The following is a 13,585-nucleotide window of genomic DNA, read 5'->3' as shown; positions in this document are numbered from 1 at the left end:
TGAACTGCTGCTGAAATCCTGCTGCAGGCGGCATATACTAAAACTGGAAATTTGGGTGTTGAGGCCACTGCGGCATCTGCTGCATATGGGGATTCCACCCCCTGATATCCAAACATGGGGTTAGGCTGCATCATAGGAGGAGCTGTACCCACCGGAAACAGCGGTTTTTTTTTGCATAAATGGACATGGGAGGAGGCTGAGCTTGAGCAGCTTGCGAAGCTTGAGAGATCTGGGGCGGGGGCAAAGCAGTAGCCGCTTGCCATCCATCAGTAGTGGGGGCAGGGGGACGACCAGAGTTTTGCCCCCTCCCACCACCGTATCTCCCCCACCTCTGTTACCTGCATCTCTGCCGCCGCCACCCATGGATTTGGCCACAGCAACAAAGGGGATCTGACCTGATCTCCTCGACCAGTAATCTCTGGAAAAACTGAAAAACTTCGGAACAAGGAGATGCTTGGAATCACGATCAACAACTGGGAAACAATCTGCAGCAGAGAAATCTCCCGAAGCAAACTTATCCTTCCTAATCCAGACTAGGTTGGATTTGGATCTCGGGCGAGCCCAAGCAGAGTCTCTCCCCGAAGCCCCAGCTCGCAGGACAGAGGGAGCACTGGAAAGCGGGTTCTGGGATGCCGCCACCACTTTATCATAGTAGCATTCCACCTCTCTCCCATCGTGCCATCCAGCTGGTTGAGCTTCACCTTTTTTGGCATAGGCACTGTCATGTGGGTCAATCCACCTCGTCTTCTCCCTTGGGCCCGAGTCGACGCAACGTTGCAGACCGAAGATCACCGGCAGCGGCGAAATCGACCTTCTCGAACTCGAACTGCTACTCGAGCGCGTCAAATTCGAGGAGAATCTATCACCCGAGCTGGAAGAATATCCCCTCCTTAGTCTCGATTGGCCGCAGCAATTCGGGCCGACAGCTGCAGCGGGGCACCGGATGGAATCACTCCCAGCAGGCACTCCCACCTCATCGCTCTCCGTGGATCTCCAGATTTCGCCTCCGCCCTCGCCCACAGAACGAATTCTGTCGATGTCGAGTGGGGGAAAGCAAGCATCCTCGCCCTATCCTCCATGGTGGCCTCCTCGAATATCCGTTGTGCCAGAATCCGTTGCTCCAGACCAGCACGCCTCTGACAGCTCTCTGCATGCTTCATAGCCACTTCTCTGGTGCTCCGATCTCTCGCCGCCGCCACCGCCATGTCTGCCGCCTTCCAATCTCGCACAGCTCGAATCCACACCGCAGCAGCGTCGCGGATCCTGGTCGCTCTCTCCGTCCAGCCCCACGCCCCAATCTCCAGAAGCACCCCCTGTGGGATTGGTGAGATTAACCTCACAATCTTCGAGAAGTCCTTGAGGGTGTGCGCAGGCAAACGGGAAGGGGATGGGGGAGCGGGATCGGGCGCGCCAGACGACATCCACAGCCCTCGACGGCGAGGGGGCATGGCTAGCGGCTGGGCCGACGAGATCTACGGCGGTGATGGTGGATGCGGCGTGTGGGAGGCGTGGGGTCGCCGTGGTTGGGAGCGGGGATAATCACATTCGCGTTTTACCGTAAATTGAAACATGAATAATGAATTTTTTTATAAGTATATTGAATATAGAAAAATGTTCTGAATTGCAAAAAGTGTCGTCAAATTTGAAAATAATGTTCTGAATTTCTAAAAGATCACGTACTTCAAAATCATTTCTGTGATTTCAAAAAAAGTTCAAGAATTTGTAAATTGTTGCATATTTTAATAAATGTTCATGAATTTGAAAAAATACTCGTGAATTTAAAAAAATCATGAATTTCTAAAACTGTTCCAAAAAACCAGAAATTGTTAAAGAATTCAGGAAATGCTCATGATTTTTAAAGGGTCCTGCTACGCATCGGCCGGCGGATCTCTTTAAAAAATCCACCGCCTCGCGAGTCATCAGATCTGTCGGATTGAATGGCCAAGCGTCACCTTCTATCATTGCAACACAGGTCGTGTTGCAGAAAATTTCTACAACCCGAGTCAAGTTGTAGATATTATTTTTTTGTAACAGAAGTCTTGTAACAGTTTTAATTTTTGCAACATACTAGTCAATGTGTACGTGCAATGCACGTTAATTTAGAATTATATTAAGTATATGCGGATATTAAGTAGAATATTATTTGCGTGTTATTATGTGATTAACACTATTTAACATGAAATTAACTGCACGTTAATTTGGAAGTATATTAAGTGCATATGGATATTAAGTATGATATTATTTATTTGTGTGTTATTATGTGATTAGTACTATATTTGGCATGAAATTAACTCCACACTAAACGTGTTGAGCGCTTGACATTAAAGTAGCCTAGGTCGTTGAATTGACATGATTTGATGGCCGAGATTAATTGGATCTGTCCCTTTGAGTCTTTTTATATTGGTATAGATGTCTTGTTGCAACACGAGTCATGTGGCTATTCATGGCACGTGTGGCACACGGATGGTATGTCCGTAACATGAATTGTGTTGCACTTGACCGTTTTGCAACACGACCAATGTTGCAAAACACAAGTACGGTGTGGAGGGGGTTGTGCGCTGCATGACGGTTGCGGACATGGTCGACGCGCATGAACGATTCGCCGATCGACAGGAAACATTTCCCTTTTTAAAATATGTCTATGAATTTATAACTTGTTCACAATTTCAAAATTAATGTTCACAATTTTTAGAAATGTTTGTGAAATAAAAAATAACAAAAATAGGAAAATAAAGAAAAACCGTGCGAAAAGAAGAAGAAAACCCAGATGACAAATACAGAATAAAAATAGCTGAGCTGGGAACCACATAGAAAACAGCCAAACTGGGGGGAAATGTTAAAGAATGATAAATAATTCAAAAAATGGTAAAGGATTCAGGAAATGTTCATGATCTTAAAATATGTCTGTGAATTTAAAACTTGTTCATGATTTCAAAAATTAATGTTCACAATTTTAAAAGTGACCACAAATTTAGAAATGTTTTCGAAATAAAAAATAATGAATAAAGAAGAAGAAAACCCAGATGAAAAATACAGAAAATAAAGAAGAAGAAAACCCAGATGAAAAATACAGAAAATAAATTGCCAACCGGGAACCACACGAAAAACAGCCAAACTGGGCGGGTCCAATATGTTTTGTGCGTTGTGAGGGGGTGCGAGTTTGGTCGATGTCCATCGACTAGGCCTGTTTGGGACTGCTCCGCTTCCCAAAAATCAGTTTCGTTCCATTGAGTTCACTTTGGAGCAGTTTCATTTAGAAGTTGGAACACTATCGAAGAAAATATTGGGCTTCCATCTAGCTCCAGCTTTAAGAATGAGAAATTTGATGGAAAGAATCTATTTGATTGGTTGAGGAGGGAGAAACAAAGAGGTATCCACTTACTGGTGGCAGTGATGGGTAATTTCCACCCAACTCTAGTTTCTAGAGTTTTTTGGAGCACCCCTTCAAGAGCTTTATAAAAAACCGAAAGTTATACATCGGATTCTAGTTTTTTTGCGGAACGACATATCATGGAGCTACCTCGTTTGGCTTGTGTTTTCTGAAGCGGAACTGAATTTTATGGAGCAGAGCAATCCCAAACGGGCTAGCATCTCCCACATGCACGCAATGCACGACGTGCTAAAAAATCATTTACAACGCCAGAATAGCCAGTTAGAGCAACTCCAATGGGCCGACCCAAACAGACGGCAATTTCGTCCGCTTTTTGTTCGTTTGGGTCGGCCGCCGAGTCCACCCTGTTTTTCATATGGGTCGGCAGCGCGCCCAACGCGCCGACCCATATATGCAGGCGTGGCCGGCTGACCGTCCAATTTTGCATTGCATTCAACATATTATGAAATGAAAATTTAACAAACAAAATAGTCCGCCCAAATAAATAGTATAGTTTACAGGCCAAATAAAAATAAAAATATTTCACATAGTTTTACAAACGAATAAAAAAAGATACATCTATTGGTTGCCAACATGAGTCCACATATACTCAACCAAATCATTTTACAGTTGCACGTGAGTTTCCCAATCACGCATGTCTTCATGAAACTGAGTGAACTGCTCAAATATTGCCGCTACTCCATGCTCAGGCACAACATTCTCACCCTGAAACTGAAAGCCTTGATCGTACAGACGTTCCGGGTGCTCGTCTTCTACGATCATATTGTGCATGATCACACAAGCTGTCATCACCTCCCATAGTTTCTGCGTGCTCCAAGTATTAGCAGGATACCAAACGATACCCCATCGAGATTGCAAAACACCAAAGGCACGCTCGACATGCTTTCTAGTACTCTCTTCCTCTTGGGCAAATCTTTTCCTTTTCTCTCCAACAGGGTTGGGTATTGTCTTTACAATAGTGGTCCACTGAGGATAGATACCATCACCCAAATAGTACCATTTGTCGTAGTTGTGGCCGTTGACAGTAAAGTTCACCAGTGGGTTGTTGCCTTCGGCAAGCCTAGCAAACACCGGCGAGCGCTGAAGCACGTTGATATTATTGTGTGATCCAGCCATGCCAAAGAAAGAGAGCCAGATCTAGAGATCTTGAGACGCCACGGCCTCTAGTATGACAGTGCAAGCCCTGACATGTCCCTTATACCGCCCTTGCCAATCAGAAGGGCAGTTCTTCCACTCCCAGTGCATGCAGTCTATGCTGCCAAGCATTCTCGGGGAAGCCCCTGCTAGCATTCATCGCCAACAAACGGGCTGTATCTGCAGCTGTCGGCTCTCTCAAGTACTCAGGGCCAAACACAGCAATCACAGCGTTGCAGAACTTATACATGGACTCTAGGAATGTAGACTCGCTCATACGGACTTACTCGTCAATGAGATCACCGGGCACTCCGTATGCAAGCATTCGGATGGCGGCAGTGCATTTCTGACAAGAGGAGAAACCAATCTTACCGGCGGCATCCTCTTTGCACTCGAAGTAGTCATCATAGCCGGCCACTCACTCTCTAATCCGGTTGAAAACATGCCTACTCATACGGAACAGGCGGCGAAATTTGTGATGTTTGAACAACGGGTTTGTTGTATCAAAGTAGTCCTTCCAGAGAAGGAAATGCCCGCTCTCTCGGTTATGATTCAACGCCGGAAGGTGGCCCAGAATGGAGCCACGGAACAATGGGCGCTGGTTGTTGAGGTGGTGATGGACCAACACGGCAGCCAATATCTCCTCCTCCTCGTCGGACGACGAATCGTCGGAGTCGCAAATGAAATTGTGGAAAAAGAACTCGTCGGCGGAGTCCATTTTCGTACCTTGGCAAACTGTCGAACAGCTTGCGGGCGTCGAAGAAGGAGACGACCGGCGAGGGGAGACGCGGCGCCCACAGACCAGCTAGCTGCCCTGCCGGCGTCCGACGAGTGTGACTGCGTCCGACGAGCGTGCCGGTCGTATGTAGCGGGGGCGGCGAGGCGTCTTCTTGGTCGCGGGCGGCTGTGCGGTGGGGGAAGCGGCGGCGGGAACTACTTTGCTCCCCGACGGCGGCGGGCGACTGGGGGCAGGGCGGCGTTGCTGGGCGGATGTGGAGGTGGCGGCAGCTGGAAGAGTCGCCGCAAAAATGGGCGGCGGCGTCGGTGACGGAGGAGGCGGGGGCGAGGGTTGCTTGTTGGCCAGGGGAGGGAGGCCAATGTGCCACAGACCAGCGGGCCCGGGGACAGAAGTAGGCGACCGCGCGCGCGTCCGTCGCGTGTCCGCGCCGACGCAAATCAGGCTTAAAAATGGGCCGGGAATGGGTCGCCCACGGACGAAAAACGGACGCGCGTCCGTTTGGGTCAACGCATTGGGCCGTCTTTTCTGTCCGCGCCGACCCAAACGGACGGCCGCGGACGAAATGGGTTGCCCCATTGGAGTTGCTCTTATAGCGCGCCGCAGAGCGCTGGCTCCAGCAGCCGCTGTAAAAACAATTGCGCGCGCGCCGCTCCAGCGAATGCGCTATATTTTTTGTACTACTCATCGTCTTCTCCTTCTACTCCGACTTGATATACATTCGACTCCGACTCGATACTCACATAGATAGGCATAGATAGATTAGACAATACATAGATAGATAAAAAAAGATAGTTCAACTACTCCTCGTCCTCCTCCTCCGACTCGGACTCCGGCTCGGTGATGTCCTCCTCTGACGTGTCAATGAAGGCATCAAGATACCGATCATCGTCGGAGTCCCAGGACGACGCTGCTCCTAGGTCGATGTTGAATTGAGCGGCCGCCTTCCGCTCCGCCCTTCTCTCCTCCTTCCTTTGCGCGTAGAACTCGCGCTTGTTGATGACGTCCTGCGGAAAGCGTTGGCGCCACAGCGCCATGGCTTCCTTGTCCATCTCGGCGATGCCGAGATGACGCTCCCGCCTCCGGTTGTCGCGATGATCCTCGTCGGTGATAAGTCGGAGGGGAGGCGCGAGCTCCGCCGCCCACTCCCGCATCGGCATGTCAGGGAAGTTCATCCCCCGACGATTTCGCCGGAAACACCACGGCGTTGCGTCGTATGCGCGGGCGGCCTCGTGGGTGGTGTCGAAAGTGCCGAGGCCGAGGCGCATGTCGCCAGACCAGACCTCGACGGAGAAGGCGTCGGAGGGGCGCGCACGGACGCCGCGGTAGCCCGAAGCTCCCCGGCGACGCAGATACAGGGTGGCGCGGCGGCGGCCAGGCGAGGAAGAGCGGACAGATATTAAGAGAGAGCCGCGGCGAGATACAAAGCGGTGGAAGAACGCGCGGAGGCGTTGGATTTTATAAGGCGCACGTGACCCCGCATGCCAAGACCAGCGCGAGCCCAACCGCTTTTTCGCGCGCGCACGCGATCCTTTCCGCGCTCGCGGGAGCGCGTGAAACCGCCTCGCACATGCTAAATTCCACTTTTACCTCGAGCGTGCGTTTTTTACCGTCACCATTGAACATGCTCTTACGCGGGAAATAGGAACCGCGTAGATGCCCCTTGATTTAATCAAACACATCGAGGGGCTAGGGACCGCGTAGATGCCCCTTGATTTACACTGCAATGTAGATGCTCTTACGCGGGAAATATGGAACGCGTAGATGCCTCTTGATTTACACTAAAAAAAGACAACTCATAGGGCTGAGAAAGTTGACTGAGATGTGTAAGAAAAGAAAGCCAGTGATCTAAGCTATGGAAATCCAAATGAAATGGCAAAATGGACAACTGGTCTTTAAAAAAAATATAATCGAGCTATATTTATGGACCCAAGAAGTAACAAACATAACCGAGTATTTAACATTTTCTTAATAACGAATCCTATATATACAGTGCCTTTATGCCAGACAAGTGCACCTGAGCAACTGACGCCACGAGTTGGCGACCCCTGACTCGATCGACTAGTACATATAGTACTCTAGTAGTGCTTCTGGCCGTTGGTCATGGACTCGGCGATGCCCTTGGAGAGGCAGTAGGCGACGGACTGAATGGTGATCATTGGGTTGACGCCGACCGCGGTGGGGAGGAGGCTGCCGTCGCAGACGTACAGGCCCTCGGCCTCCCAGCTCTCGCCGCTGCCGTCGACGGCGCTGTCCTTGGGGCTGGAGCCCATGCGGCAGCTGCCCATCTGATGGGCCGAGGAGAAGACCGCCCATTTGTCCGCCGTCGAGTGCATGGGCCCCTTCTCGATGGTCACCTCGTCCAGGAACGCCTCCAGGTCCTCGTCGCGCACGCCCTTGCACCGCAGCCGGAGCCCGTCGCTGCGGTGCGTGCCCACCTCCGCCGCACCGGCGGCCACCAGGATGCGCAGCACGTGGCGCAGGCCGTTGCGGAGCTCGCGGGCGTCGTCGCGGCTGGGGGTGAAGCGAAGGCGGCCCTCGCAGTCTACGAACCCCGAGCCGCGGTCGCGGACGAGGGCGAACGCGTGCGCCGTGCGCGCGTACCGGCTCATGCGCTCCTTCATGTCGCGGCCCGACTCCCACGGCACCATGGCGGCGAAGGCCCCCGGCCCTAGCGCCGGCGTCTCGATGATGGTGCGCGGTGTGACGCGGTGCATGCTCGTGATGATGCCGCCCTCGTAGGACTTGCCGGTGATGGGCACCGCCTGCTTGTTCTCCGGGAAGTAGCCCCACGCCATGGACACCGGGTGGAGGTGCAGGTTCCGGCCGATGTGCCGGTTCTTCAGCCCGCTGTTGCGCAGCAGCGGAGGCGTCATGAGTGCCCCGCAAGCCGAGATGGACACCTTCGCCTCGATGCGCAGCTTCTTGGTGATGCCGTTGCTCATGCACGTCGCCAACAGGCCGACGCATTTCTTGCTCCGGCCGTTCTTGCCGCTGTTGCTCTGGAGGATGAAGCGCTCGGCCTTGCACCCGGTCAGGATCACCGCGCCGTGCAAGACGGCGTCGACGAGCCACGTCGTGTCGGTGCCGCGCTTGTCGCCGGTGGGGCAGCCGAAGTTGCAGCTCCCGCAGTAGTGTACCGCCGACGAGTTACGTGGCACGGCGTCGACAGGCAGCCCTAGCGCCTCGCACCCTCGGCGCAGCACCTTGTTCTGGAACCCTTCCTTCAGGCACTCGTCGGTGACGCCGAGCCGGTCACACACCGAGTTCATGGCCTGCTGGTAGTCCTGGCCCGCGAACAACGGGAGCCCGTGGTCGCGGGACCACTCCTGCAAGACCTCCCCCGGCGTGCGGATGCAGGCCGACCAGTTCACCGCGGAGCCGCCGCCGACAGTGGAGCCGGTGAACACCATGGTCGTTACGTTGGACGTGCAGAAGATGCCGCCCTTCTCGAAGAGGCGCTCCATGGACGGACCCTCGACGGAGCTGTAGTCGTCGGCGGCGAAGTAGTCGCCCTTCTCAACGACGACCACCTTGTACCCCGCGGATGCGAGCATCGCGGCTGCAACGCCCCCGCCGCAGCCGGACCCGACGATGACGGCATCGCACTGCACCGTGTGCTGCGCGCCCGGCTTCACGGGGAGCCACCTGTCCGCGAGTGACCTGAGCAGGGTGGTGTCGTTCAGCGCTCTGGTTTCGATGACGCCATTGTCCAGCGGCCGCGATGTGGCGGGCGCTTCATCTCGGTCTCTCTGCCACTCTTCCACGCTGTATCCAATCGCTTTCCAGTGTGGATTCTCTGAGTTCTCGTCGACCTGCACGTCGGGCTTTTTTTATGTTAAAAACAAGGGACCGTGACCAACAAATCTTTTTTTTTAACTTGTGGCACACTTTATTCAAATCAAATAATTGTTACATCGCTAGCAAGACCAGCCAGGATAATCCTACTGGTACTAATACTTAGCAATACAAGTTTTCATTCGATCATTCATACTCCAAATTCATTTTTATTTACTTCGCATATTAGCTTTGACCTATGTTAAACTTCATAAATTTTGATCAATTTTATAAAAAATAATCAAAAATTTCACAATAACAAATACATATGGTAGGAAAATGTATTAAATGATGATCCTAATGTATTGAGTTGGTGGACTATTTAAGTCATTCTTTTATGTTAAAAAGGTACACCGGTGATCAACAAATATTAATTCCATCATTCCATGGTGGTGTGCTATGACAGATACCGGATGGTACTAATTGATAATCTTGACAAAGCGCATTATCTGATTGTGTCTTTCATCATCTTATTATTATGCAAACGGTGACACGTTAACATCCGTGTTCCATTCATTTATTTATATGCTACTCAATACTTGTTGCGTGTAGGCACTAAATACTATACTCTGGCGGTCACTTTTCAGTTTTCACAGGACTGGGCCAAGTCGCCCTGAGATTTCCAGTGTGTACTACTCCACTGTGTACTGATGGCTAAGTACGGCCGGAGACAAGTTGCTCTTGGAAAGGCATAGCCATTTCCAAGCTTTGTCCTGATGAAGTTCTTGTTTTGTACCACAGATTTTTTGTTGATATGTTTAGATTTTTTTTTGTTTCATGGGAATGCTTTATCCTTTTTCCGGTATGCAAGGAAGATATGTCCCACAACTATGAGGTGTGCTTGGGAGCATGTGCTCGCTTTTCAAATTATTACTTTTCATTCTTCAAAACAAAACTCACATGCCAATGTCCCAGGGTTATTCAAGATTTCAAGTTTTGTGAAAACTGTAAATTATTTGGTGGTGTGAAGAAAATAGCAAGCACAGACACTTTTACAGCTAACTCTAATATCCAGTTATCTACACATCATATTATTATTATTATTATTATTATTATTATTATTATTATTATTATTATTATTATTATTATTTGGGGGCGGGGGTGGGGGGGGGGGTGCGTTTTCAAACCTTTGAATTCTAATTTTGAGTTTCTGACATAAAGAAACCATGTGCTCCGCTCCCAAACGTTTCAGTTAAAACTTTGAGTAAGTTCTGTGAGGAATATAATGGTGACAGTCGACACGAAGTGCCATTTTCAAGCAAGTTCCTTACGCAATGTCCAACTAATTAAGCAGACACTGACCGGGCAAAGGATAGTCGGACGAACAAAAAGAGTGATAGGAACTGCAAGTGCTCAATCAATTCCGAGAATGGTTCCGTCTCTGTCTCTTGGTACGTGTTCAAATCGAAACCAACCCCCTTAGTTTCAGGCGAAAAACACGAGCATGAAACTGGTGTGAGCCCTGGTTCAGTTTAGCAAGCTAGTGGTAGCAAATCAGACGGGGTGTGGACATGAAGTTAGGGCACTGTGCAGACATGCAGTGCAGGCCCCTCTCAGCGAGCTGGCCGATTAATTTCAAGCGTCCAACCTCTGAACGCGCAGCAAGTACAGCAAGGAGGCGATCAAGTTGTACTGCTCCCTGGGGGCCCCACAACCCCTCGAAAAATTGATTTTTTAATAGTAATTTTTTTGTGTGTTGTTGAACCAAAAACGTGGCCAGGTATTTAATTTCATCCGCTGAAGCCTTAAGTTGCCCAAAAGGGGCCAGAATGAAAGACGCCGGTCGGAATGGCGAATTTATTGTGGCCATCATGGCGTGCCAGTTTGAGAGACTCATGCAAACTGTACTATAGTCCTACTATACTGAAGAAATATTACCAAGAAGAGGCGCAAAGGCTTACCATGGTGTAGAAGACATAGTGGGAGAGGATCTTGACGAGGGCGAAGACGATCCTGAGCGGGAAGAGCCAGCGCGTCCTGTTCCATCGCTGCAGCGCCGCCTCCTGCCGCTCCGCCGGCATGTCCGCGAACCGGCGCAGCTCGCCGGCGGCGCCGCAGAGGCTCAGCCGGCCGCACAGCAGCAGCGTGCCCACCCTCGTGCTCAGCACCCACAGCACCACCCACGCCAGCAGCGCCGCCTCCCGTATGCACCGCGTCACCATCAGCTCCGCAACCTTTTTTTTGAGAAGGGGACAAACAAACGAACGAGCTACACATCAGAGACCAACCACCTCACCTCACCGCCGACGACGATTGCTTCCATGTGAACATGGCTACAAAATCAACCGGGCGACGCACAAAAACAAAATGGCATTTATTTTCCTGTTAATAATTCGTACTCCGGAGTAGGGAGGAAGAAAAGTGGTCCGTCTGGCCGTGCGGTGAGAGCGAGACCGCACTGCTGGCGAGCAGAGCAATCATCGAGGCACGCCTACGGATCTCATGGTAATTAATTGGGTAAACGCCAGAGCATATATACCAAGGCGATTAAACCCAGGATCGACGAGCGCGGGGACGACCACGTGATGGTGCATATTGGCGTGGCGTGGTGCAGGAGAGGAGATTGGATCGGACGCACGCACGCACCTCGTCGGGGATGTTGGAGTCGGCGGCGGAGGCGAGGTAGAAGCGCTCGAGGTCCTTGGCGCCGGGCGGGTCGGCGCGGCCGCCGGCGCCCGCCTCCTCGGCCGGCAGCGAGGGGATGAAGGCGCCGCACATGGCGCGGAGCGCCTCCATCTGCGCCGGGTGCAGCCCGTGCGTGTACTTGCCGTCCCGCCTCCGCCCGCGCAGCAGCGGGTGCGGCCCCGCGCGCCTGCCCGCAGCCTTCTCCTCCTCCTGCGCCGCCATTAGCGCGCCTCACAGGAACGCTACTGCGTGTGTGTGCTTTGCCTCTCTCTTCTCGGTTAATTTCTCCCTGGCGACGTGTGGGTTGGTGTGCCGCGGGCGCGTGTTTATATAGAGCTCCGGGGTGGCTCGAGACCAGCTGGTGCGCCCGTCTCGAACTCAGCGAGAGAGGACGACGTCGGCGAGAGAGTTGGAGCGAGGAGCAGTAAATAGGGCGGATGGATATGTCGACGATGCCCATCTGTGACTATATCTGCTCATTTAAAACGGCTCACCAACTGGAGGACAGAGAGGGGGAGGCCCATGGACTCCTGGATCATACCAGTTTTGACGTGCGATCTTCTTCTACTGCTGTGTTGTTGCCACCATCTTCGTCTACAAGTACCGTATGAGCCGTTGGTTGCGATGTAACGAGATATTGATATCAAGATATGTCAGTTACGTCTAAGCTTCTTGTTACAACAAATATACAATACGATCTAGTCGAGATTTTAAGGATGCACACAATAAAATAAATAAGAAAAAAAATGAAGACAACCGGTGCGATCAACGACACGTAGCAAGCAAACAAGCAGAAACACCAATCACCACCTTTGACAGGGTTAGGATCCTCTGCAGTAGCACACGGTGCAGTATGCTCGCTGCCATGTGGACCCGACCCCACTTGTCATTTGCACTACAACACGGTGCAGTACTGCAGAAGATCTTAACCCCCTTTGACAACACACGGACTATGAGGATGGTTCTCCAAAGGCACGACATTGATGATAAATTGATGGCAAACGAAAAGTTATTCAAGTAGACAATAGTCTGGCTCGAGTTGCTAGGTGTGTCCTAGTCACGCCCTACATAGGGTTGATGAACATGTGTTTGTCCAATGTTGACAAAAACCCAATGGTGTCAATAATTCCGCTATAAAAAGAACTTGCGTGCTTCGTCCACATGTGGGCTCTTCGTCCACACGTCTCAAAAACGCCTTGCCATCAACTACAAGCACCACCCTTAACAAAACATAAACTATAAGGAAGGTTCTTCAAAAGCAAAACTTTTAGAAAAAGAGTGACACACACGTGTCGCGTTTTTCAATCGAACCGCTGAATAACAGGTCTTGAGTTTTCATCCCTAGAGAGCATGTCTGAGTAAATCTTCAAAACAATGCATTCAAGAAGCAAACGATGTGCAAGAACCGTCATTGACAGGTACAACTAGCGAAGGCCGAACCTTGGGTTTTCACCGGTAGCTCAAGATACGATACTCGGGAGAGCACCACCAAACCGAAGACACTATGCGCTACTACCACCACTTTTCAAAGAAGACGATGTTGCATGAGGGATTACACCCACACTCCATAATAACAAGAAATCAAAATTAAATCGTTCCATGCCATACATATGCCCAGAGGTTGTCCCCCGCGTGAAAAATCCCTGGCGCTAAAATCACCACACAACCAAGGCCATGCCCATGAAACATTAACAACCACATGATGCAGATAATCGAACATCATCAGTAGTTCAACATCTTGCCCACATGTACTACAAAGATAGTGTGGTAGAATCTTACGGATAGCGCCAAGACGCGACAAGTCATGGATGCAACGTTCGTGCATGACCTCTGCATCACTTCAAACCATTGTTTTTGGTCTC

The 13,585-nt window shown here is 50.9% G+C and overlaps 2 protein-coding genes across 2 annotated transcripts; both read right to left on the bottom strand.

Annotated features, from left to right (window-relative positions):
• Positions 1-6,061: 6,061 nt before the first annotated feature.
• LOC147990824 (uncharacterized) lies at positions 6,062-6,529 on the bottom strand. Its single transcript, XM_087538411.1, has one exon. The coding sequence runs from the start codon at positions 6,527-6,529 to the stop codon at positions 6,062-6,064; it is 468 nt and encodes a 155-aa protein (XP_087394537.1).
• Positions 6,530-7,155: 626 nt separating this feature from the next.
• LOC147990823 (long-chain-alcohol oxidase FAO2-like) lies at positions 7,156-12,204 on the bottom strand. The gene is made up of 3 exons (XM_087518509.1): positions 11,685-12,204; positions 11,000-11,272; positions 7,156-9,076 (listed from the first exon to the last, which is right to left on the bottom strand). Exons 1-3 carry the CDS (start codon positions 11,943-11,945, stop codon positions 7,340-7,342), a joined length of 2,271 nt encoding a protein of 756 aa, XP_087374635.1. The 5' UTR covers positions 11,946-12,204; the 3' UTR covers positions 7,156-7,339.
• Positions 12,205-13,585: the final 1,381 nt, after the last annotated feature.

Source organism: Triticum urartu, chromosome 1A, assembly GCF_056163025.1.
Source record: "Triticum urartu cultivar PI428250 chromosome 1A, HENAU_Tu73, whole genome shotgun sequence".
Classification (NCBI taxonomy): Eukaryota; Viridiplantae; Streptophyta; class Magnoliopsida; order Poales; family Poaceae; genus Triticum; species Triticum urartu.
The sequence above is the reverse complement of the archived record's forward strand: the minus strand, read 5'-3'. Positions and strand labels throughout refer to the sequence as shown.

Coding starts and splice junctions, on each gene's coding strand:
- LOC147990824 (XM_087538411.1), bottom strand. CDS start 6,529: ATGCGCCTCGGCCTCGGCACTTTCGACACCACCCACGAGGCCGCCCGC.
- LOC147990823 (XM_087518509.1), bottom strand. CDS start 11,945: ATGGCGGCGCAGGAGGAGGAGAAGGCTGCGGGCAGGCGCGCGGGGCCG. Junction 11,273..11,684: donor ACTCCAACATCCCCGACGAG/GTGCGTGCGTGC, acceptor CTCAAAAAAAAG/GTTGCGGAGCTGATGGTGAC. Junction 9,077..10,999: donor ACTATGTCTTCTACACCATG/GTAAGCCTTTGC, acceptor CCCGACGTGCAG/GTCGACGAGAACTCAGAGAA.